The sequence below is a fragment of the Cherax quadricarinatus genome, chromosome 11, assembly GCF_038502225.1.
Source record: "Cherax quadricarinatus isolate ZL_2023a chromosome 11, ASM3850222v1, whole genome shotgun sequence".
Classification (NCBI taxonomy): domain Eukaryota; kingdom Metazoa; phylum Arthropoda; class Malacostraca; order Decapoda; family Parastacidae; genus Cherax; species Cherax quadricarinatus.
This window is the reverse complement of record NC_091302.1, coordinates 53343184-53366459: the sequence shown is the minus strand read 5'-3', so window position 1 is coordinate 53366459 and position 23276 is coordinate 53343184. Positions and strand designations below refer to the sequence as shown.

The 23276-nt window shown below is 37.6% G+C and overlaps 1 protein-coding gene across 5 annotated transcripts in view; it reads right to left on the bottom strand.

Annotated features, from left to right (window-relative positions):
* The window catches only part of GAPcenA (GTPase activating protein and centrosome-associated), an 86805-nt gene that overhangs the window by 50177 nt on the left and 13352 nt on the right, over positions 1 to 23276 (bottom strand). For 4 of the 5 annotated variants that reach the window (XM_070084135.1, XM_053775055.2, XM_053775054.2 and 1 more), the window contains exons 4-8: positions 17370 to 17568; positions 16833 to 17016; positions 14120 to 14275; positions 12451 to 12666; positions 1472 to 1579 (exon numbers count right to left, since the gene is read on the bottom strand). In XM_070084135.1, the coding sequence (XP_069940236.1) occupies positions 1472 to 1579; positions 12451 to 12666; positions 14120 to 14275; positions 16833 to 17016; positions 17370 to 17568 (863 nt within the window). The remainder of the gene's footprint in view (positions 1 to 1471; positions 1580 to 12450; positions 12667 to 14119; positions 14276 to 16832; positions 17017 to 17369; positions 17569 to 23276) is intronic. The other variant, XM_053775057.2, reaches the window with a different exon arrangement.

The window sequence follows — 23276 nt, the reverse complement described above, 5'->3', positions numbered from 1 at the left end:
GCTAATGCAATGGTTTTCAATTATACCCATTCTTCATTTATTCAGACTTCCTACAGTAAACATATTCACCACTCGCTATAAGCTAAGGACAAAAATATTTTAAGGTAAGTAAAGTGTGTACTGTATATGCATCATGTAGGCCTAGCTCTATTGCTTACTTAATATAGGAGAGTGTAAACATGTTATCATGCTTTTGTATGCATTTGAAAGTGAAAACAGGCTATGATTCACTTTACAGCAATTTTCGCTTTTCAGCGGCAGCCCAGACCTAACCTGTGGGGCACTCCTGTACTGAATATCACAAGTCAGTGACAGTTTAACTCTTTTACATAAAACACTGAGGGTGAGTGAAGTTGTGCCAGTTAAGGGTCACAGGTTCAGCATCCCTGCCTCACACAATAATCATTTACCATAGGTACCATCTTAATAAAATAGACACACAAATTGGACTAAGAATACTGTGCTATGCACTACTTATTGGTAATATAAGAGGCTGACTCACCTCACTGGGACTCATTCATAAAGGACTAATCTTCAGGAAATATAGGAAGCATTACCAACAGATTGCAGAAACACTTATGTGCAAACATGATACTCAGCTGTACTGTCTGAGGAGGATTTTGTCAATGTTAATCATCTTCACAAATAAAGAAATTTAAAGGGAAAACATTGTTGTTACTACACTTGGTGTCAATGTAATATAAACAAAATGTGCATAAGAATTACAAATAAAAAAAAAAAATTTATCCCATAGGACATTTTGTTATGCAAAATAAACTCCTCTATCTTCTAATTTCAATTTTGAATCAGAATTACTTTACTATTTCTTATTAGATACTCCTTAACTCGGAAAGAGGTACTGTATATCCTAAACAGAAAAAGAAAGATTGAAAAAATAATTACAAAATAGTGAATATAATCAGATAGTTTTGCTACCGTATGCAACATTATATAGGAAGGGCAGATGATGATTCACACATCTCTTATCTTCAATGAAATGAAACAAGAGAGTCTAAGAGCTGAAGACAAAATACTATTCCCAACTTCCTCAAATATACAGCTAATGTCTTTTCCATCTAAAAGACCAACTACTCCATCCTTCTTTGCACTTGTCACTGAATATATTAATGTGGTAGCAATTCTTGACACTAATGAATCTTAAGTTGCATTTGATAAATTTTCAATGTATTAGCCAAGTGCTCAACTAATACATCAGTAAAGGAACTATGTTCAACTATTGCCTATCACAAATATATTCAATGACAATTACGAGTGATGTGTGCTTTGTATGGAAAAAGCTGCATACCAAAACTGAAGGTATTTATTGTGATACATCACGGCACTGAAATGTTTTGTCATGATACAGAAAAATAATAGCCAATAATTTGTAATATATGGCTACTGATGACAAAGCAAGGCATTCCCTCAAGACAGAGCAACTAAACAAAATTCTAAAGCTTACAAGACATACCTGCACCTCATTTACCCCGAAAACATGGGATGCGTTAGAAAATCCATGTTCACATCCTTTCTCAGAATTCGCACTCTCTTCGAGTGTTTTTTCATTCCGGCCCATTTTCTTGTTGGGTGCAGAGGGGATTCACAAAAAAATATTGACAAAAAATTAATTAAAAAAAAGGCATAAAAGAGGCAGTAGTATGAGGAAAACCCCAGAAGACTTTAAATTTGCATTTCAGCACTGAAGTGCACAAGTGCAGAGAATACAGTTATTATAAATTGTTCAAATACATTCTTTTATTTATCTAATATACATGATGTTTCAAGCGCAAATTTAATATTTTCATTCATTTAAAGGTTCTTTCTATCAGTTCCTTTAATAATCTTTTTTTTTTTTTTCAATACTGCTTGTTCTTGCTGATGGCAACTACTTGATACAATATGGAGGTCATTGATGATTTATTACCAGAGTAGCATGTTCTTGATAAATTATTTAATATTGCTGCCAGATGACTCAAATGACTGCACATAACCCAGGTACATAAAAGAAACTTAGAACTAATACAATAGAACTGTATACTCTTCTTACCCAGCAAACTATCTGACAAACATTCTTACACATTTCTGTCACAGACCACTCATACATGAAGAACTGTCAAGGTTATTTCTTATTTCTAACTTAGGCTGTAACAAATTGTATTTTAATATGTAGTGCTCCTTTTGATGAACATAAATACACCATTCAATATCCTCACTTATCTGCAAAAATAATAAATAATCTCAGCTCACATGAGGAGCAGCTTGGGTAATGGACAAAGACTGTAAATTTGTTTTTATCTAAGCTATATATAGTATTTATTATGATTTATACTAGAGTACTGTATACATTTTTTATATATATCAAGCTTAGCAATGCTTGTAGAACGTTCCCATCATAGACTGACTATTCTGTTATTCCTAATTTAAGCAAAAACATCCCAACAACAATGTTCAAATCTATGGTGAAAAAATTTGTATTTGGTTGTCCCATAAGTGAAGCAGTTGCAACTCGCTTGAATGAAAAAAATACTGAAAATAAAATACATGGAAAAGTGTTAACATAAATTATCACAATCAAATAGAAATCATCTATATTTAAAACTAACAAAAACTAAACTATTTTGAAAGTGAAGAACTATATTTGCATCCCTTACAATAGGGGAAAATGCTAAACTTGTACGGATCATACAATGCACTTAATGGAAGGTAATCAGCTTTGATCTAAGGAAGAAAGAAAGCGGTAGCTCCAGTTTCCTTGATCAAGAGCCCCCACCCTCCATCCATGAAGGGTAGTGTCCCACAAAGAAGGGGTTAGGGTGGCTATCTAGTTGGAAGGAAACTAGGAGACTTGTTTTGAAGCAGAGTTATTATAATTACTATTTATAAAGAGGTTTATGGGAGCTGAAATCCCACAAGCTTCCCCTTAGCAATGTCACTGGCTGGAGAACATATTTAACTCTATCCTCCTCTTTCTACCAGGTCAAGTTATAATGCATTGACTCAAAATGTATATTTCAAATCCAAAAATAATGAAAACTTTAGTTTCCAATAAACATTTTTATTCTAAAGTTACCACTTTAGAAGTGCTCTCCAAGGCCTCAACCCCCTGAGCTATTTGAGGTAGAGAGCTAGTCTTCTGGGGTATTTACATAACTGCCTTGCTATAATCCCATTTAAATTCATTATACATGTCTAGAAAGTTGACACCTTATGTAAGACCTGTGATGAATATATGACTGAAAAAGTGCATTAAGAGAACTAATGCTATAGCATTTGGACATAGATGTCATCAGGCCCATCTGTTGTTGGATAGCATCAATGGGAAAGGAGAGGAAAGAGACATTAGCAGTTGCCAAAATAAGAAGAGGTTGTAAAAGGTTAGCTGCCTCCTGTGTTAGGAGGGTTTATTTTGGATTATTTTGATCTGCTCCTCCACAGACTAGACATTCAGCCTGTGATCTGCAATATTTTGCCAGATGGCCAAAGCACCTGCTCCCTTACCTCTAAGTCCAGTCCTGCAGTGTAAACTGAGGACTGAAAATGCAATGTCCTGGCAATCAAAGATTAGTTTAAATACATTACTCAGACATTATCTCTGTCTGTGGGCTGGATGGACGTTCAGTTTCGATTTTAGAGACAGGCAGATGTGGCTCTAAGTCCAGTCCTGCAGTGTAAACTGAGGACTGAAAATGCAAGGTCCTGGCAATCAAAGATTAGTTTAAATACATTACTCAGACATTATCTCTGTCTGTGGGCTGGATGGACGTTCAGTTTCGATTTTAGAGACAGGCAGATGTGGCTCAAGTTGCTCGTGAATGTCCAAGCTGCATGTATAAATTCTTACTGTATTAATGTAGGGGATGAAGACAATCCCAAAGCTCAAATTGAGTAAAGAATATCACTAGTGTTACTGGGACATTGTTGATAATGTAGATATGTGAAAGGTTGGTGGCCTGGTCTGTGTAATTCAAGGTAACAAAATGCATCCCATTCCCTAAGGCACGGAAGGAGGAGTTTTGATCGATGGAGGTCAAAAGTTTCCTGCTAATACAATGGTATGTAGGGTAATCCATTAGGTTTGTTGACTCGAGAAAAAAAGAATTTCATCCAGTTTTATTTTCTAAATATTTTCTGTAGGAAAAGAGGTTTCCTGGTGATGTGTCTTTTAGAATGTGAGAAAGGAAGTGAATTAAACTACTAGTATCATCTATTATGTGTCTATGTCTTTTAAAAGATGGTTTCAAGCTAATCTGTCCTATGATATGTGAAAAATCACTAAATCTTTGCTGCATCATGGAAGAAGCTGGGGCCATGGAAAAGAAAGGTAAAGCAATAATCAGAGGCACCAGAGTATGTAGGTAGAATACCAGTACCAGGTTCAGTAATTTCCCCAAAAAGATTCCGGGTGTTGTGTCCATAGCTCTCTCAGGGTTGGTAACAAGTATCACAGTCAGTTGAAATCCAGGATAATGAGCCATTATCTAACTTATTATGAGGTAAAAAATAGGACAAGAGGGGAACAGCTTCAAGAATAAATTAAAAGCAACTACGTACCCACCCTGAACCAGTTACCTCCACTGTGACTGGTAGTGTTACTGTTCCTTGAAAACCACCTCTTACACTAGCTGTTGTATGACACCAGGATGGCATCTCCAGAAATGACTGAACTAGGCTTAGCAAAACTGCCTGACAAGACCAAGACAAGAGAACTAATTGTGAAATCATCTTTCAGCTAATAATGGCAGTGGGTAAATTAGAATGAACACCATGTCGTACACCTTCAGTTGCCAGTCCTGGATCCATAGGAAATCTCCACTAATACTCTACTTCCAACATCAGAAGCCCTTCTAGATGATTTACCAGAGGTCACCTGATATACCATAAAATGATTTAATTGCCACTGAGTGGAACAACACAACCACTGCATAACTATCAACAGCAGATATGTTAGAACAGGGCCAATAGTGATCCCTTTAACTTATCTAGGAGCTGGACTTAAGGAAAGGGGGGGAAAAAATCCCCAACCAATGAGGCCAAATGGAGAAAGAAAAAGCTGCAGGATATTTAGATCCGATCTGAGGATGGGGGCAAGAGGTCTGATTCCTCAGATCCACAGATGCTTTGCTTTGGCAAGGGGATTCCCTTGAAGAGGAGGATAGTCAATAAGAATGATTACTATCTCATATGGAAAAACAAATCTTACAAGACCAGGTTTTAACTCTGTATTTAATACTGTTTGAAATACAGACTTCAAAAATATTACTTTTAAAAGTTTATCGTGCACTTTACTCCAGTACCTAGTGTGCCAGACGTGTACTCTGAAAAATTTGACTAAGACATGTTGCTATCTCTTTTTTGTTTCTTTTAATGAAGCTCTTCATGAATGTGGATCATTCAATGCAAGAGACAATGGCTTGATCCACTGTACACTATTAGTGGGTATGCTTGCTTGCTGGATATTGACATCCAGCAAACAGCAATCTCATATACAATTACTGCACCATGTATTTATGTGCAGCAGGTCTGGATTTTGTAAATCTTCTTTCTTTCAATGCACCGGCCATATCCCACCAAAGCAGGGTGGCCCAAGATAAACAATGAACGTTTCTTTTTTTACATTAAGTAATATATACAGGAGAAGGGGGTACTAGCCCCTTGCTCCCAGCACATTAGCCGCCTCTTATGGCACACATGACTTACAGAGGAAGAATTCTGTTCCACTTCCCCATGGAGATAAGAGGAAATAAATAAACAAGAACTAGCAAGAAAATAAAAGAAAACCCAGAGGAGTGTGTATATATATGCTGGTACATGTATGTGCAGTGTGACCTAAGTGAAAGTAGAACTAGCAAGACACACCTGAAATCTTGCTTGTGCATTAGACAGAAAAAAAGGCAACAGCAATCCTACCATCATGTAAAACAATTGCAAGCTTCTGTTTTACACTTACTTGGCAGGACGGTAGTACCTCCCTGGGCGGTTGCTGTCTATCAACCTACTACCTAGGTAATGTATAAATGTTGATATTTAACTTGTCTTTGTATTTTTTATAGTAAAACAAAGCTTTGTACTGTACTGATGCATCTCCTGCCCATACAAGTGACTGTCTTCCTGGACTCCATAAATTGTATATACTTTAACTTCTTATTTCATGGTTATTTCCTATTTAATAATCATTCTTTTGCATGTACTGCTTCTTGTAGCACTTACTGATGTGTTATTCTCATGGCATGGGTTGAGGGTGATTCAAAATGTATCAGATGCAGCCAAAGCACAAGACATTTTGATTATGAAATACACACACATGTAAAACTCCTGAAAACCATTATATAACAAAATGATGAAGGTAAAAAAAAAAAATTAAATTAATCCACAAATATTATCAATATTCATATTTTATCACTGATACAGAGCATAAAATGTTAATATTTGAATGATAAACACCAAGTGTTAAGCGACACCTTTCATTACTGTCCCACCCCGATGTGGGACAACACATCTTCACACCACCACCTTACAAATCCCAATCTTTACTACTGAATGAGTGATGATGTGTTTTCTTATTTGGCTCATCCTACCTTTGTGGGCAATGGCTGTGTGGTAATAAAAATAAGTCTACGTCTTGTTAGTCTACGGTATTATGAAAAAGGCTAAGGAAGTAAAATCAAGGAATCTATATCCGCTAGAGATTTATTCCTAACATAGTTGGATAAAGGGAGTTCAGATGTTTATAATATACAGTTGTATATCAATGGTATTCAAAACAGACAAGATGAGGAATTAGACACGTGTAACATCTGGGTATCTTAACTTGAAGATATTTCACCATCCAATAACTGGTACTGGTACAACCACTGAATGGCAAAATGTCTACAAGTAAGGATACCTAGTTGTTGCATGTGTGCCTAATTCAATATACAATACAGATGTATACAAGAAAAAAATGTATTGAGTTAGATATAACAAAACAGCCAGCAAAAGCAAAAGCTATATTAGCAGTAATAAAAGCAGGAGTAACAACAGTAGCTTAAAAGCCAGCTTCAGAAGATATGCTAAAAGCAACTTAATTAAATGTTTTCAATAAAAAAAAAAAAAAGAGTGGAAAACAAATGTAGTCCAGCCCCAAGAGTAGCTACAAAGTAGCAGTGTCAGCAGATCAAAATTATAGATTAATGTCATCCATTGTAACTAACCTGCCCCCATTTTCTCTCATAGTAGTAAGCCTGCTCCTGCAGCTGAAGATTTTTGCAGTATTTACCATCCTAATGTGCAGGAAATTTTAAAGGGAAAAGTAAGCATTTCAAAACATGTTAAAAAGCAGAGAATAAGATTTTATGCAACTTACTGCATATTTACACAATTCCCATAATTAACAAAACTTAGTAAAATAAATATAGAATATACCCATCTTTAAATTAAGCAACAAATTATAAGGTAGGTAGGTTCTTGTATAGTATACCCAGATTTAATCCTGAAGGGGAAATTTAATAAGACTGATTATAAAAATAATATTACACTGTCTTGTTAACAGACATTATTTAAAAAAAAATAAATAAAAACAAAGGCAGTTAAAGATAAGAAAATACAGACTATTTTTAAAATTATAAATGGAGCATGGTCTTTTGAATTGCCATGCTGTTGGAGTGTGAGCATGGAAACTTCCATACCATTAATTATATTGGACTAAGGGGAAACTGGCTAGCCAAACTCAAGTTTTGGAGGTGGAAAATACAATGCCTACACTGTGGAATTCACATAGGAATGATGATGCTGTTTATTTGTGAACACTGAACTGTGATGTGTGAAAGTAGGGAATGTATGTGTTAAAATACACATGCAATGAATTAGATGGAATAAATATAGGAAGCTGGATGTCCTGGCTTTAAGTGAAACAAAGCTGAAGGGGGTGGGAGAGTTTCAGTGGAGAGGAATAAATGGGATTAGGTCAGGGGTTTCAAATAGAGTTAGAGCTAAAGAAGGAGTAGCAATAATGTTGAAGGATAAGCTATGGCAGGAAAAGAGGGACTATAAATGTATTAATTCAAGGATTATGTGGAGTAAAATAAAGATTGGATGTGAAAAGTGGGTTATAATAAGCGTGTATGCACCTGGAGAAGAGAGAAGTGTAGAGGAGAGAGAGAGATTTTGGGAAATGTTGAGTGAATGCGTGGGGAGTTTTGAATCAAGTGTGAGAGTAATGGTGGTTGGGGATTTCAATGCTAAAGTGGGTAAAAATGTTATGGAGGGAGTAGTAGGTAAATTTGGGGTGCCAGGGGTAAATGTAAATGGGGAGCCTTTAATTGAGCTATGTGTAGAAAGAAATTTGGTAATAAGTAATACATATTTTATGAAAAAGAGGATAAATAAATATACAAGGTATGATGTAGCACGTAATGAAAGTAGTTTATTAGATTATGTATTGGTGGATAAAAGGTTGATGGGTAGGCTCCAGGATGTACATGTTTATAGAGGGGCAACTGATATATCGGATCATTATTTAGTTGTAGCTACAGTTAGAGTAAGAGGTAGATGGGAAAAGAGGAAGGTGGCAACAACAAGTAAGAGGGAGGTGAAAGTGTATAAACTAAGGGAGGAGGGAGTTCGGGCGAGATATAAGCGACTATTGGCAGAAAGGTGGGATAGTGCAAAGATGAGTAATGGGGGGGTTGAAGAGGGTTGGAATAGTTTTAAAAATGCAGTATTAGAATGTGGGGCGGAAGTTTGTGGTTATAGGAGGGTGGGTGCAGGAGGAAAGAGGAGTGATTGGTGGAATGATGAAGTAAAGGGTGTGATAAAAGAGAAAAAGGTAGCTTATGAGAGGTTTTTACAAAGCAGAAGTGTTATAAGAAGAGCAGAATATATGGAGAGTAAAAGAAAGGTAAAGAGAGTGGTGAGAGAGTGCAAAAGGAGAGCAGATGATAGAGTGGGAGAGGCACTGTCAAGAAATTTTAATGAAAATAAGAAAAAATTTTGGAGTGAGTTAAACAAGTTAAGAAAGCCAAGGGAAAATATGGATTTGTCAGTTAAAAACAGAGTAGGGGAGTTAGTAGATGGGGAGATGGAGGTATTAGGTAGATGGCGAGAATATTTTGAGGAACTTTTAAATGTTAAGGAAGAAACAGAGGCAGTAATTTCATGCACTGGTCAGGGAGGTATACCATCTTTTAGGAGTGAAGAAGAGCAGAATGTAAGTGTGGGGGAGGTACGTGAGGCATTACGTAAAATGAAAGGGGGTAAAGCAGCTGGAACTGATGGGATCATGACAGAAATGTTAAAAGCAGGGGGGGATATAGTGTTGGAGTGGTTGGTACTTTTGTTCAATAAATGTATGAAAGAGGGGAAGGTACCTAGGGATTGGCGGAGAGCATGTATAGTCCCTTTATATAAAGGGAAAGGGGACAAAAGAGACTGTAAAAATTATAGAGGAATAAGCTTACTGAGTATACCAGGAAAAGTGTAGGTAGGGTTATAATTGAAAGAATTAGAGGTAAGACAGAATGTAGGATTGCGGATGAGCAAGGAGGTTTCAGAGTGGGTAGGGGATGTGTAGATCAAGTGTTTACATTGAAGCATATATGTGAACAGTATTTAGATAAAGGTAGGGAAGTTTTTATTGCATTTATGGATTTAGAAAAGGCATATGATAGAGTGGATAGAGGAGCAATGTGGCAGATGTTGCAAGTATATGGAATAGGTGGTAAGTTATTAAATGCTGTAAAGAGTTTTTATGAGGATAGTGAGGCTCAGGTTAGGGTGTGTAGAAGAGAGGGAGACTATTTCCCGGTAAAAGTAGGTCTTAGACAGGGATGTGTAATGTCACCATGGTTGTTTAATATATTTATAGATGGGGTTGTAAAGGAAGTAAATGCTAGGGTGTTCGGGAGAGGGGTGGGATTAAATTTTGGGGAATCAAATTCAAAATGGGAATTGACACAGTTACTTTTTGCTGATGATACTGTGCTTATGGGAGATTCTAAAGAAAAATTGCAAAGGTTAGTGGATGAGTTTGGGAATGTGTGTAAAGGTAGAAAGCTGAAAGTGAACATAGAAAAGAGTAAGGTGATGAGGGTGTCAAATGATTTAGATAAAGAAAAATTGGATATCAAATTGGGGAGGAGGAGTATGGAAGAAGTGAATGTTTTCAGATACTTGGGAGTTGACGTGTCGGCGGATGGATTTATGAAGGATGAGGTTAATCATAGAATTGATGAGGGAAAAAAGGTGAGTGGTGCGTTGAGGTATATGTGGAGTCAAAAAACGTTATCTATGGAGGCAAAGAAGGGAATGTATGAAAGTATAGTAGTACCAACACTTTTATATGGGTGCGAAGCTTGGGTGGTAAATGCAGCAGCGAGGAGACGGTTGGAGGCAGTGGAGATGTCATGTTTAAGGGCAATGTGTGGTGTAAATATTATGCAGAAAATTCGGAGTGTGGAAATTAGGAGAAGGTGTGGAGTTAATAAAAGTATTAGTCAGAGGGCAGAAGAGGGGTTGTTGAGGTGGTTTGGTCATTTAGAGAGAATGGATCAAAGTAGAATGACATGGAAAGCATATAAATCTATAGGGGAAGGAAGGCGGGGTAGGGGTCGTCCTCGAAAGGGTTGGAGAGAGGGGGTAAAGGAGGTTTTGTGGGCGAGGGGCTTGGACTTCCAGCAAGCATGCGTGAGCGTGTTAGATAGGAGTGAATGGAGACGAATGGTACTTGGGACCTGACGATCTGTTGGAGTGTGAGCAGGGTAATATTTAGTGAAGGGATTCGGGGAAACCGGTTATTTTCATATAGTCGGACTTGAGTCCTGGAAATGGGAAGTACAATGCCTGCACTTTAAAGGAGGGGTTTGGGATATTGGCAGTTTGGAGGGATATGTTGTGTATCTTTATATGTGTATGCTTCTAGACTGTTGTATTCTGAGCACCTCTGCAAAAACAGTGATAATGTGTGAGTGTGGTGAAAGTGTTGAATGATGATGAAAGTATTTTCTTTTTGGGGATTTTCTTTCTTTTTTGGGTCACCCTGCCTCGGTGGGAGACGGCCAACTTGTTGAAAAAAAAAAAAAAAAAAAAAATATAGGAAATGTACAATGTATCAAAGTAGACATGCAGTAACATGGATGGAATAAACACAGGGAATGTAATGAGGTACCAGGTGTACATATGTAGGGAATATTATGTCAAGGCTGTGATAAATAGTATCCTCCTCTTAATAAAAATTTTATAAATTATTATACAGAAAGATTTTCCATCTAACAGAAGAGTTGTATTTATCAAGTGACTGAGGAGTCAGTCCCCATAGAAACAGGAGGAGAGATGTGTTGAGTGGCCACATTACCATAGCAACCAACTTGCTTTTGTCAAGGCTGATTTAACATTTTAACACATGAGAGAACACAGGTATGCTACATAATCTATTGGCCCTCTTTCCCCTCAGGCACACTTCATCTCACATGTTGTCATCATTACCTGTTCTGCTCCTCAAGTATTTCCATGAATAACTTAAGTGTAATGAACACTTGTTAGTGCTCAATAATAACACATATGGAGACAGAAACTCAGGAGAATAATTGATCTGTTTATTTTGACCCCATTCTGGAATCCTCTTCAGGAGATATCACTTGACTGGCACACTTGTCATAGTCATATCATATCATAACAGGTGACTGACTTGTAGGAGTGGTGCATTACATAGGGGATGAGAGGTAATCAGGTTCGAGTCAAGGGGAAGTAACTCCAATTCCTTGGATCAAGATTCCTTCACTAGCATCAAGGTACCCTCCTTGAAGGGTCATTAATACATAACTTCTCATTCATACTTTATCATACATTCCAAACATTCCACAGTATTACAACAATTCTTATTTTTTGTTTCTTCTATTTCTGAGCTTCAGTTGATGTGAACATAGAGAAAGCAACAGTAGCTGAAAACTGCTTCACTTGTGTGCCATCCAAATAACAACACAACAGCCAAAAAATGTACGTAATGTTGTTGGGTGTTCATCACTTTAAAAAAGCAAGGTAACTAAAGAAATTTAAAATAAAAATCTGCTAAGAATACATAAAATAGTACGGTACATATTTTGTAAAAGGATAAGTGTATATTTGCAAAAGAAGAGAACCTATTCCTTGAAAATATATAAATGATCACCTAGTCAAATCACTTCTCCCCTTTTTCAGTAACCAAGATAAATGCACATATTGCAGAAATTATGAATTTCTATTTTAAATAATAAAGACTGCAAATTTCCATTTGCAGGGTAATTTTTACAAACCAATTTATAATTTTTCTTACATACATTGCACTGATTCTCTAAGCCTAAATATCAAAGAATACACATAAAAAAACATTTTAACACCGATAAAAATGATGCACAAACAAAGAACTTTTAAAACATCAAAAGTCAATAAAAGTTAAAAAATTTCTGCAGCAGCTAATAAGCAAGCATAAAAAACACCCACCATTTCTAGTAGATTCATATCTGCATTCTTGACTCTACGCCCTGGAGCCACAAGGAGACCAAAGCATCGCTCCACGTTAAGTTCATCTACATTTAAGTGTGTAGTGCTGGTGTTAGTGCTAGGGGGTGTTGGAGTCACTGTCAGGACAAGCTGCTTCTCAGTATTACATCGCAATTTGAAGAATTCTTTATCCCTAGGCACAGTGTTGAAGTTTCCCTGTGGAGAAAATTTCTATTAATTTTCTTAGTAAAGCTTCACAAAATGGTAAAAACATAAAAAATGCTGTTGTATATGGTCACTAACTTGGTAAAACTGTACATTTAAAGAAAAAATGTGCATCTGGTTTCCTCCATACAGTGTGGCATAATTTCTTGTTACTTGTTAAAAAAAATGCACCCAAGTGTTTAACAAGTTACATTTTTTTTGTTAGAAATATAAGGAGAAACTAGGTAACTCCACCTTTCTCTAATTAATTACTGAAGAATTATTAAAATTCTGCAGTTGCTCCTGTCACAAGGTCTGACCTTCACAATGCAGTATCAAACTGGAGAGACGAGTGATAATCTCTTGTGTTAACACACTCTCTCAATACACTAATGCAGCATTTGAAACTGATATGCTTTCACTGACATCTATTTTCCACCATAAGTTAAAAAGCTTCTTACATTACAAAGAGTTTCTAAATCAATCAGGTGTTCTATACTCAATGACTTGCATGGATTCAACTCTTCACATAAGTAAAAAAAAATCTAAAACACAGTCACAATCCTTCTGGACATGCTTGAAGTTGACCCTTGAAAGATAAATCTCCTCTTACCTAGCTTGAGGATGAGAGGCATAGAATAGCTGTAGGGTGGTGTCCCAATTACCAGGAAGTTTTATAAAATGCAAAAGAAAGAATTATGTAAAAATCTAATGGGGTGATCAGTACTACAGATAAAACTGCTGATGCAACAAATAGTTTACAATCACGTGCTCTGCCACATCCAACATACACCAAGGTATTGATGAGAGTTTTTGCCAGGTCTTAAACTTGACACAGTACTGTAGTAACATGTTAAGTCAAGAAAGTAATTACAGTGGACCCCCGCATAACGATTACCTCCGAATGTGACCAATTATGTAAGTGTATTTATGTAAGTGCGTTTGTATGTGTATGTTTGGGGGTCTGAAATGGACTAATCTACTTCACAATATTTCTTATGGGAACAAATTCGGTCAGTGCTGGCACCTGAACATACTTCTGGAGTGAAAAAATATCGTTAACTGGGGGTCCACTGTATTATTATTCATATTCATTTGATGAGGAACGCACTAAATTCATGGGAAACATACAGCACCTAGGAAATAGTTGGTAATCAGGCTTGATACAAGGAAGGGCAAGGTGGCTCCAACTCCTCAGATCAGGAGCCCTTCACCAGTGCATCTTACAATACATCACTGTTACTATTAATATAAGTATCCTATAATGCGTTATTTCATTTATACTGTTTACCATGTAATCTATAAAACTGGTCATTTATGTTTGCAATCTGAAACACTGGATGTAATTTATACCATTAACACATGCAATCTGCAACAGTGAGGTCACTCATATCATTTACATATGTAACCTATAACACCACAGACTTTACACATAATTATAATCTATAACACTACACTATCTTACCTTACTGTCTTCCTCTTTAATTTCTAAAGAAATATCAAAGAGGTAAACATTATCTGCCTGTTGCCGATTTTGGTCGAGTTCCACCTCTTTCTTCACTAATTTATTTCTGGGAACTCTTCGGAACGCTGCTGCAAAGGTGATCAACACTCTTGCAACCTAAACAAAAGTCAGCTATGAAAATTAACCCAATAATAATCAGCAAAACATTTTCTTTTCAAAATATGTAGTAGCAATTTTACTATAGGCAATTACATCAACATCAACATTTAGGGTGAGGTGCTAAACCTGTAGGAGAATGGGAAGCAATCAGGTTTGATCCAAGGAAGAGGAGGAAGACAAGTCTAATTTTTTGGATTAAGAGCTCCTTACACTCATCAAGGAACCTCCCTTGAGGGGTTAATGGAGATATGAGGAAATAAACAAGGACAACAACTAGTAAAAAAATAGAAAAAAACCCAGAGGGGTGTGTATACATATATATGCTTGTATATGCATGTGTAGTGTGACTTAAGTGTAAGTAGAAGTAGCAAGATGTACCTGAAATCGTGCATGTTTATGAGACAGATAAAAGACACCAGCAGTCTTACCATCATATAAAACAATTACAGGCTTTCACTTTACACTTACTTGGCAGGATGGTAGTACCTTCCTGGGTGGTTGCTGTCTATCAACCTACTACATACAAGTTTATTATTCTTCTTTCTTTCTTTCAACACACTGGCCGTATCCCACCGAGGTGGGTGGCCCAAAAGGAGAAACGAAAGTTTCTCCTTTTACATTTAGTAATATATGCAGGAGAAGGGGTTACTAGCCCCTTGCTCCTGGCATTTTAGTCGCCTCTTACAACACGCATGGCTTATGGAGGAAGAATTCTGTTCCACTTCCCCATGGAGATAAGAGGATATAAACAAGAACTAGAAAGAAAATAGCAGTAAACCCAGAGGGGTGTGTATATATATGCTTGTACACATATGTGTAGTGTGACCTAAGTGTAAGTAGAGGTAGCAAGACATACCTGTAATCTTGCATGTTTATGAGACAGGAAAAAGGACACCAGCAATCCTACCATCATGTAAAACAATTACAGGCTTTCATTTTACATTCACTTGGCAGGACGGTAGTACCTCCCTGGGCGGCTGCTGTCTACCAACCTACTACATACAAGTTTATTATTCATCATACCTATATCAGATTTGAAAACATGGCATGTCTGAAGTGATACTAAGAATCAATATTATTCTTCCCTTGCCAACTTATTTTTAGTAAATTTATGTGGTAACTGCTCAGTGCCTTATACTTGTGTTCAAATCAAACTAACATGAGGATTTATAAATAAACAGCTTCAAGTGTGGCTTTTGTGCCAGCCTTATTTAACAGACCTGTTTTTATTACCAAGGGAAAGAACTCAACTCCTATAAGACAGAGAGGGCCTAGGGGATGAGAGATAATTAGATCTAATCCAAAGACAGGGAGGAAAGAGCAGTTCTAATACCAGCATCAAGACAAACCACTCAAAGGGTTAATAGTAGTACACACTGATTACTATTGAGGTAGAGTCTGTTCATAACTCACATTAGAGGTATGTCCAGATTGGAATGGGCCCCAGAACAGAAATTACTTTCTTTCTTATTAACAACTAAATGGTCTATACCTTTCCATATTCACCTAAGAATTGATTTCTTAATATGAAGCAAGATGCAAAGTGATTATCTACACTTATGATAGCTATCCCCCTGCTGTACACAGCAAAGTACAAGTACAGTTGGTTCCCAAACTTACAAATACACAAGGTTACAAACATTTGCACTTACAAATAGAGAACTTCTGAGTCAACTGAAGTTTTGCAACTACTGAGTTGTAGTTTAGTAGGACCCCCCCCGTATCCACTGGGGATACGTTCCAAGGCCTACCATGGATACCTGAAACTCTGGATAGTAGCAAACCCTACGTATAATTCATTTTTTGTTTATATACATATATACCTATGATAAAGTTTAATTGATAGATTATGCAAAAGGAATCTATAATTAACCTTTTTAACTGATGGGAAGCATTTCACGACTTCTCTAAGGCTTTAAGAACTGCCAGCATCACTACTTATGCACTTTGGGGACTTTATTAAGCAAAATTAAGGGTTATTTTTGGGCCACAGTAAACAGTGTATAACTGAAACCTTGGATACTGAATCTGTGGATACGGGGTTTCTATTGTACAAATATAACCTTATTTTGTACTATTGTTTGCAATACAAACAACTCATTTGAGAAACTCTCTTGTAAGTTAAGCAGGAAAACCAAACACCTTATGTAGAAGTTGAACAATTAGTCTTACAACTCATGTGCAACTTGGGGACCCTATGAATTGAAAAAGGAATACTACTGTGTTATGCCAGTGTTCAATCATGAAGTGTCTACTGCAGCAATTCCATATGTCTAACACCTAAATGGCTATCTGTAAAGAGACAATACTTAATATGTGCAAAGAAGTAACTACTAGTAATTAAATTCAATAAGGAAGTAAATGAATTACATTTGGAAACATGATAAACTGTATGCTTGTTACGATGGCTACTGAATGAATAATGGTGACTGTCTCCTCTTTTAGATTACCCTGCCTTGGTGGAAAACAGCTTAAATATAAAAAAAATTCTTATTATGTAGATAAATCCAATTATCTATGAAGTTACTGTAAACATATCACAGTATAAACTTACAGCTTCAGGAATTTGACAGCGGAACACATGGCACTGAAAAATTGCTGTTTCTTGTGTATCTCCATGTGAGGATGTAAAGGCAAAGCAACGGGCTTCCGTTGTGTCTATCTTTCCTCGTGCACAGAAGAGAATGCGATGTATTTTGAAACGAGTCATCTCAGTGCTTGTTGTAGCATCATAAATTCTGCATTAACAAAAAATACACATTATAGCATCATAACCAATTTTTTAGTAAGGTAATAATTCTAAGACAAATTATGCTTATCATTACTATTAATGAACAATTAATTTATGATATATGTATTACTTATAAAGCAAATTATAACTATATTTGATTACATACACAGCCTCTTCTCACTTAGCAATGAATTCGTTTACCGACGTGGTCTTAGGAACGGAACTCTGTCATTAAATGAGAAGAGGTTGCATAATGTAAATAAAAAAATTCATGATAATTTCTATGCTTAATGACATCACTGTAAGCTGTAAATACACAACTGAAAACAGAACAACATATTAAATAATGACCACTCTTACATGACATATCCTTCAGAATTAGATGGCACAGAAACAGAGACTTCCAAAGCTTGTTCCTGAGCTTGAGCATTAAGTATTGCCATGTTCCTCTGAATCTCTGCTTCACTTCTTGGAGCATTAATTGAAGCAGCTCCCAGGTAGGTTACTCTGTTGAATATTGTATAATCCCCACTACCATCCTCACTCTGAACTCTCTCCACTGAAAGTATAAATAACATTACATGTGAAAGCTTGACTCAAGGTGAATTTAAAAAGAAAAATATTTTAGCTAGGTAAAAATATATTTGAACACCATTTCAGTCAAGCATTCTAAATACAACACAGTGAAGTAAAACTAAAAAGCATTTATGATACCAGTATAATTGTTAAATTAGAGTTGACCCCTGAATAATGCAGAGGTTAGGGGTACCGACTTCCCATGCAGTCAACTATCCGCGTATACCGTCTGACTCCAGCAAAACTTAACTACTAATAGCCTACTGTTGACCGGAAGCCTTATCAATAACGTCAACAGTCGAGTAACATATAATTGTACATATATGTATTATATTCTGTATTCTTACAATAAAGTAAGCCAGAGAAAAGAAAATGTCATAAAGAAAATTTTAAGGAAGAGAAAATACATTTACAGTACAGAAGTATTGTATTTTTCAATACCATAAGCATACGTCGTCTGTTTACAAGATGAATCATCTGTCTGTTGGTACCTACCTCAAAAAGTCACTGTGTCTGACTTTTTTGGGTATCCTAGGTAATCTTCACATATGCTCTAGCTAGCTCAATCGCTAGTGCACTCAGCTCACCGCTGAGCTTTGGAGATTGAATCTCCTGTATGGCTGGATAACATTAGGGCATGTTTCCTTAAGACACCTGCTGTCCAAGTTCACCCATCAGTACAAAATGGATACCTGGGTGTTAGTTGACTGGTGTGGGGTTGCATACTGGGACAAAACTGACCTAATTTGCCCAAAATGCTCTGCATAACAATCGGCTTTCTATATAGTAGTATGTCATCGATGTCAGCTAGGCCTGTATAGGTACATGTACTTGTAGCAATAAAGATATTATTATTGTTATTCTTTCAACAAACCGGCCGTATCCCACCGAGGCAAGGTGGCCCAAAAAGAAAAACAAAAGTTTCTCTTTTTAAATTTAGTAATTTATACAGGAGAAGGGGTTACTAGCCCCTTGCTCCCGGCATTTTAGTTGCCTCTTACAACATGCATGGCTTACGGAGGAAGAATTCTGTTCCACTTCCCCATGGAGATAAGAGGAAATAAACAAAAACAAGAACTGGAAAGAAAATAGCAGAAAACCCAGAGGGGTGTGTGTATATATATGCTTGTACATGTATGTGTCCTAGGTAGTAGGTTGGTAGACAGCAACCGCCCAGGGAGGTACTACCGTCCTGCCAAGTGAGTGTAAAACGAAAGCCTGTAATTGTTTTACATGATGGTAGGATTGCTGGTGTCCTTTTTTCTGTCTCGTAAACATGCAAGATTTCAGGTACGCCTTGCTACTTCTACTTACACTTAGGTCACACTACACATACATGTACAAGCATATATATACACACCTTTGAGTTTTCTTCTATTTTCTTTCTAATTCTTGTTCTTGTTTATTTCCTCTTACCTCCATGGGGAAGTGGAACAGAATTCTTCCTCTGTAAGCCATGCGTGTTGTAAGAGGAGACTAAAATGCCAGGAGCAAGGGGCTAGTATCCCCTTCTCCTGTATATATTACTAAATGTAAAAGGAGAAACTTTAGTTTTTCCTTTTGGGCCACCCCACCTCGGTGGGATACGGCCGGTGTGTTGAAAGAAAGAAAGAAGACATGTATGTGTAGTGTGACCTAAGTGTAAGTAGAAGTAGCAAGACGTACCTGAAATCTTGCATGTTTCTTCTTTCAACACACTGGCCGTATCCCACCGAGGTGGGGTGGCCCAAAAGGAAAAACAAAAATTTCTCTTTTTACATTTAGTAATTAGAGGAATAAGAGGTATTGGGAAGATGGAGGGAATATTTTGAGGAATTGTTAAATGTTGATGAAGATAGGGAAGCTGTGATTTCGTGTATAGGGCAAGGAGGAATAACATCTTGTAGGAGTGAGGAAGAGCCAGTTGTGAGTGTGGGGGAAGTTCGTGAGGCATTAGGTAAAATGAAAGGGGGTAAGGCAGCTGGGATTGATGGGATAAAGATAGAAATGTTAAAAGCAGGTGGGGATATAGTTTTGGAGTGGTTGGTGCAATTATTTAATAAATGTATGGAAGAGGGTAAGGTACCTAGGGATTGGCAGAGAGCATGCATAGTTCCTTTGTATAAAGGCAAAGGGGACAAAAGAGAGTGCAAAAATTATAGGGGGATAAGTCTGTTGAGTATACCTGGTAAAGTGTATGGTAGAGTTATTATTGAAAGAATTAAAAGTAAGACTGAGAATAGGATAGCAGATGAACAAGGAGGCTTTAGGAAAGGTAGGGGGTGTGTGGACCAGGTGTTTACAGTGAAACATATAAATGAACAGTATTTAGATAAGGCTAAAGAGGTCTTTGTGGCATTTATGGATTTGAAAAAGGCGTATGACAGGGTGGATAGGGAGGCAATGTGGCAGATGTTGCAGGTGTATGGTGTAGGAGGTAGGTTACTGAAAGCAGTGAAGAGTTTTTACGAGGATAGCGAGGCTCAAGTTAGAGTACATAGGAAAGAGGGAAATTATTTCCCAGTAAAAGTAGGCCTTAGACAAGGATGTGTGATGTCACCGTGGTTGTTTAATATATTTATAGATGGGGTTGTAAGAGAAGTAAATGCGAGGGTCTTGACAAGAGGCGTGGAGTTAAAAGATAAAGAATCACACAAAAAGTGGGAGTTGTCACAGTTGCTCTTTGCTGATGACACTGTGCTCTTGGGAGATTCTGAAGAGAAGTTGCAGAGATTGGTGGATGAATTTGGTAGGGTGTGCAAAAGAAGAAAATTAAAAGTGAATACAGGAAAGAGTAAGGTTATGAGGATAACAAAAATATTAGGTGATGAAAGATTGGATATTAGATTGGAGGGAGAGAGTATGGAGGAGGTGAATGTATTCAGATATTTGGGAGTGGACGTGTCAGCGGATGGGTCTATGAAAGATGAGGTGAATCATAGAATTGATGAGGGGAAAAGGGTGAGTGGTGCACTTAGGAGTCTGTGGAGACAAAGAACTTTGTCCTTGGAGGCAAAGAGGGGAATGTATGAGAGTATAGTTTTACCAATGCTCTTATATGGGTGTGAAGCATGGGTGATGAATGTTGCAGCGAGGAGAAGGCTGGAGGCAGTGGAGATGTCATGTCTGAGGGCAATGTGTGGTGTGAATATAATGCTGAGAATTCGTAGTTTGGAAGTTAGGAGGAGGTGCGGGATTATCAAAACTGTTGTCCAGAGGGCTGAGGAAGGGTTGTTGAGGTGGTTCGGACATGTAGAGTGAATGGAGCGAAACAGAATGACTTCAAGAGTGTATCAGTCTGTAGTGGAAGGAAGGCGGGGTAGGGGTCGGCCTAGGAAAGGTTGGAGGGAGGGGGTAAAGGAGGTTTTGTGTGCGAGGGGCTTGGACTTCCAGCAGGCGTGCGTGAGCGTGTTTGATAGGAGTGAATGGAGACGAATGGTTTTTAATACTTGACGTGCTGTTGGAGTGTGAGCAAAGTAACATTTATGAAGGGGTTCAGGGAAACCGGCAGGCCGGACTTGAGTCCTGGAGATGGGAAGTACAGTGCCTGCACTCTGAAGGAGGGGTGTTAATGTTGCAGTTTAAAAACTGTAGTGTAAAGCACCCTTCTGGCAAGACAGTGATGGAGTGAATGATGGTGAAAGTTTTTCTTTTTCGGGCCACCCTGCCTTGGTGGGAATCGGCCAGTGTGATAATAATAATAATACAGGAGAAGGGGTTACTAGCCCCTTGCTCCCAGCATTTTAGTTGCCTCTTACAACATGCATGGCTTACGGAGGAAGAATTCTGTTCCACTTCCCCTTGGAGATAAGAGGAAATAAACAAGAACAAGAACTAGAAAGAAAACAGGAGAAAACCCAGAGGGGTGTATATGTGTGTATATATATATATATATATATATATATATATATATATATTTATTATTTTTTTATTATCACACTGGCCGATTCCCACCAAGGCAGGGTGGCCCGAAAAAGAAAAACATTCACCATCATTCACTCCATCACTGTCTTGCCAGAAGGGTGCTTTACACTACAGTTTTTAAACTGCAACATTAACACCCCTCCTTCAGAGTGCAGGCACTGTACTTCCCATCTCCAGGACTCAAGTCCGGCCTGCCGGTTTCCCTGAACCCCTTCATAAATGTTACTTTGCTCACACTCCAACAGCACATCAAGTATTAAAAACCATTTGTCTCCATTCACTCCTATCAAACACGCTCACGCATGCCTGCTGGAAGTCCAAGCCCCTCACACACAAAACCTCCTTTACCCCCTCCCTCCAACCTTTCCTAGGCCGACCCCTACCCCGCCTTCCTTCCACTACAGACTGATACACTCTTGAAGTTATTCTGTTTCGTTCCTTTCTCTCCACATGTCCGAACCACCTCAACAACCCTTCCTCCGCCCTCTGGACAACAGTTTTGGTAATCTCGCACCTCCTCCTAACTTCCAAACTACGAATTCTCTGCATTATATTCACACCACACATTGCTCTCAGACATGACATCTCCACTGCCTCCAGCCTTCTCCTCGCTGCAACATTCATCACCCATGCTTCACACCCATATAAGAGCGTTGGTAAAACTATACTCTCATACATTCCCCTCTTTGCCTCCAAGGACAAAGTTCTTTGTCTCCACAGACTCCTAAGTGCACCACTCACCCTTTTCCCCTCATCAATTCTATGATTCACCTCATCTTTCATAGACCCATCCGCTGACATGTCAACTCCCAAATATCTGAATACATTCACCTCCTCCATACTCTCTCCCTCCAATCTGATATCCAATCTTTCATCACCTAATCTTTTTGTTATCCTCATAACCTTACTCTTTCCTGTATTCACTTTCAATTTTCTTCTTTTGCACACCCTACCAAATTCATCCACCAATCTCTGCAACTTCTCTTCAGAATCTCCCAAGAGCACAGTATCATCAGCAAAGAGCAACTGTGACAACTCCCAATTTATGTGTGATTCTTTATCTTTTAACTCCACGCCTCTTGCCAAGACCCTCGCATTTACTTCTCTTACAACCCCATCTATAAATATACTAAACAACCACGGTGACATCACACATCCTTGTCTAAAGCCTACTTTTACTGGGAAATAATTTCCCTCATTCCTACATACTCTAACTTGAGCCTCACTATCCTCGTAAAAACTCTTCACTGCTTTCAGTAACCTACCTCCTACACCATACACCTGCAACATCTGCCACATTGCCCCCCTATCCACCCTGTCATACGCCTTTTCCAAATCCATAAATGCCACAAAGACCTCTTTAGCCTTATCTAAATACTGTTCACTTATATGTTTCACTGTAAACACCTGGTCCACACACCCCCTACCTTTCCTAAAGCCTCCTTGTTCATCTGCTATCCTATTCTCCGTCTTACTCTTAATTCTTTCAATAATAACTCTACCATACACTTTGCCAGGTATACTCAACAGACTTATCCCCCTATAATTTTTGCACTCTCTTTTATCCCCTTTGCCTTTATACAAAGGAACTATGCATGCTCTCTGCCAATCCCTAGGTACCTTACCCTCTTCCATACATTTATTAAATAATTGCACCAACCACTCCAAAACTATATATATATATATATATATATATATATATATATATATATATATATATATATATATATATATATATATATATATATATATATACATATATATATATATACATATATATATATATAT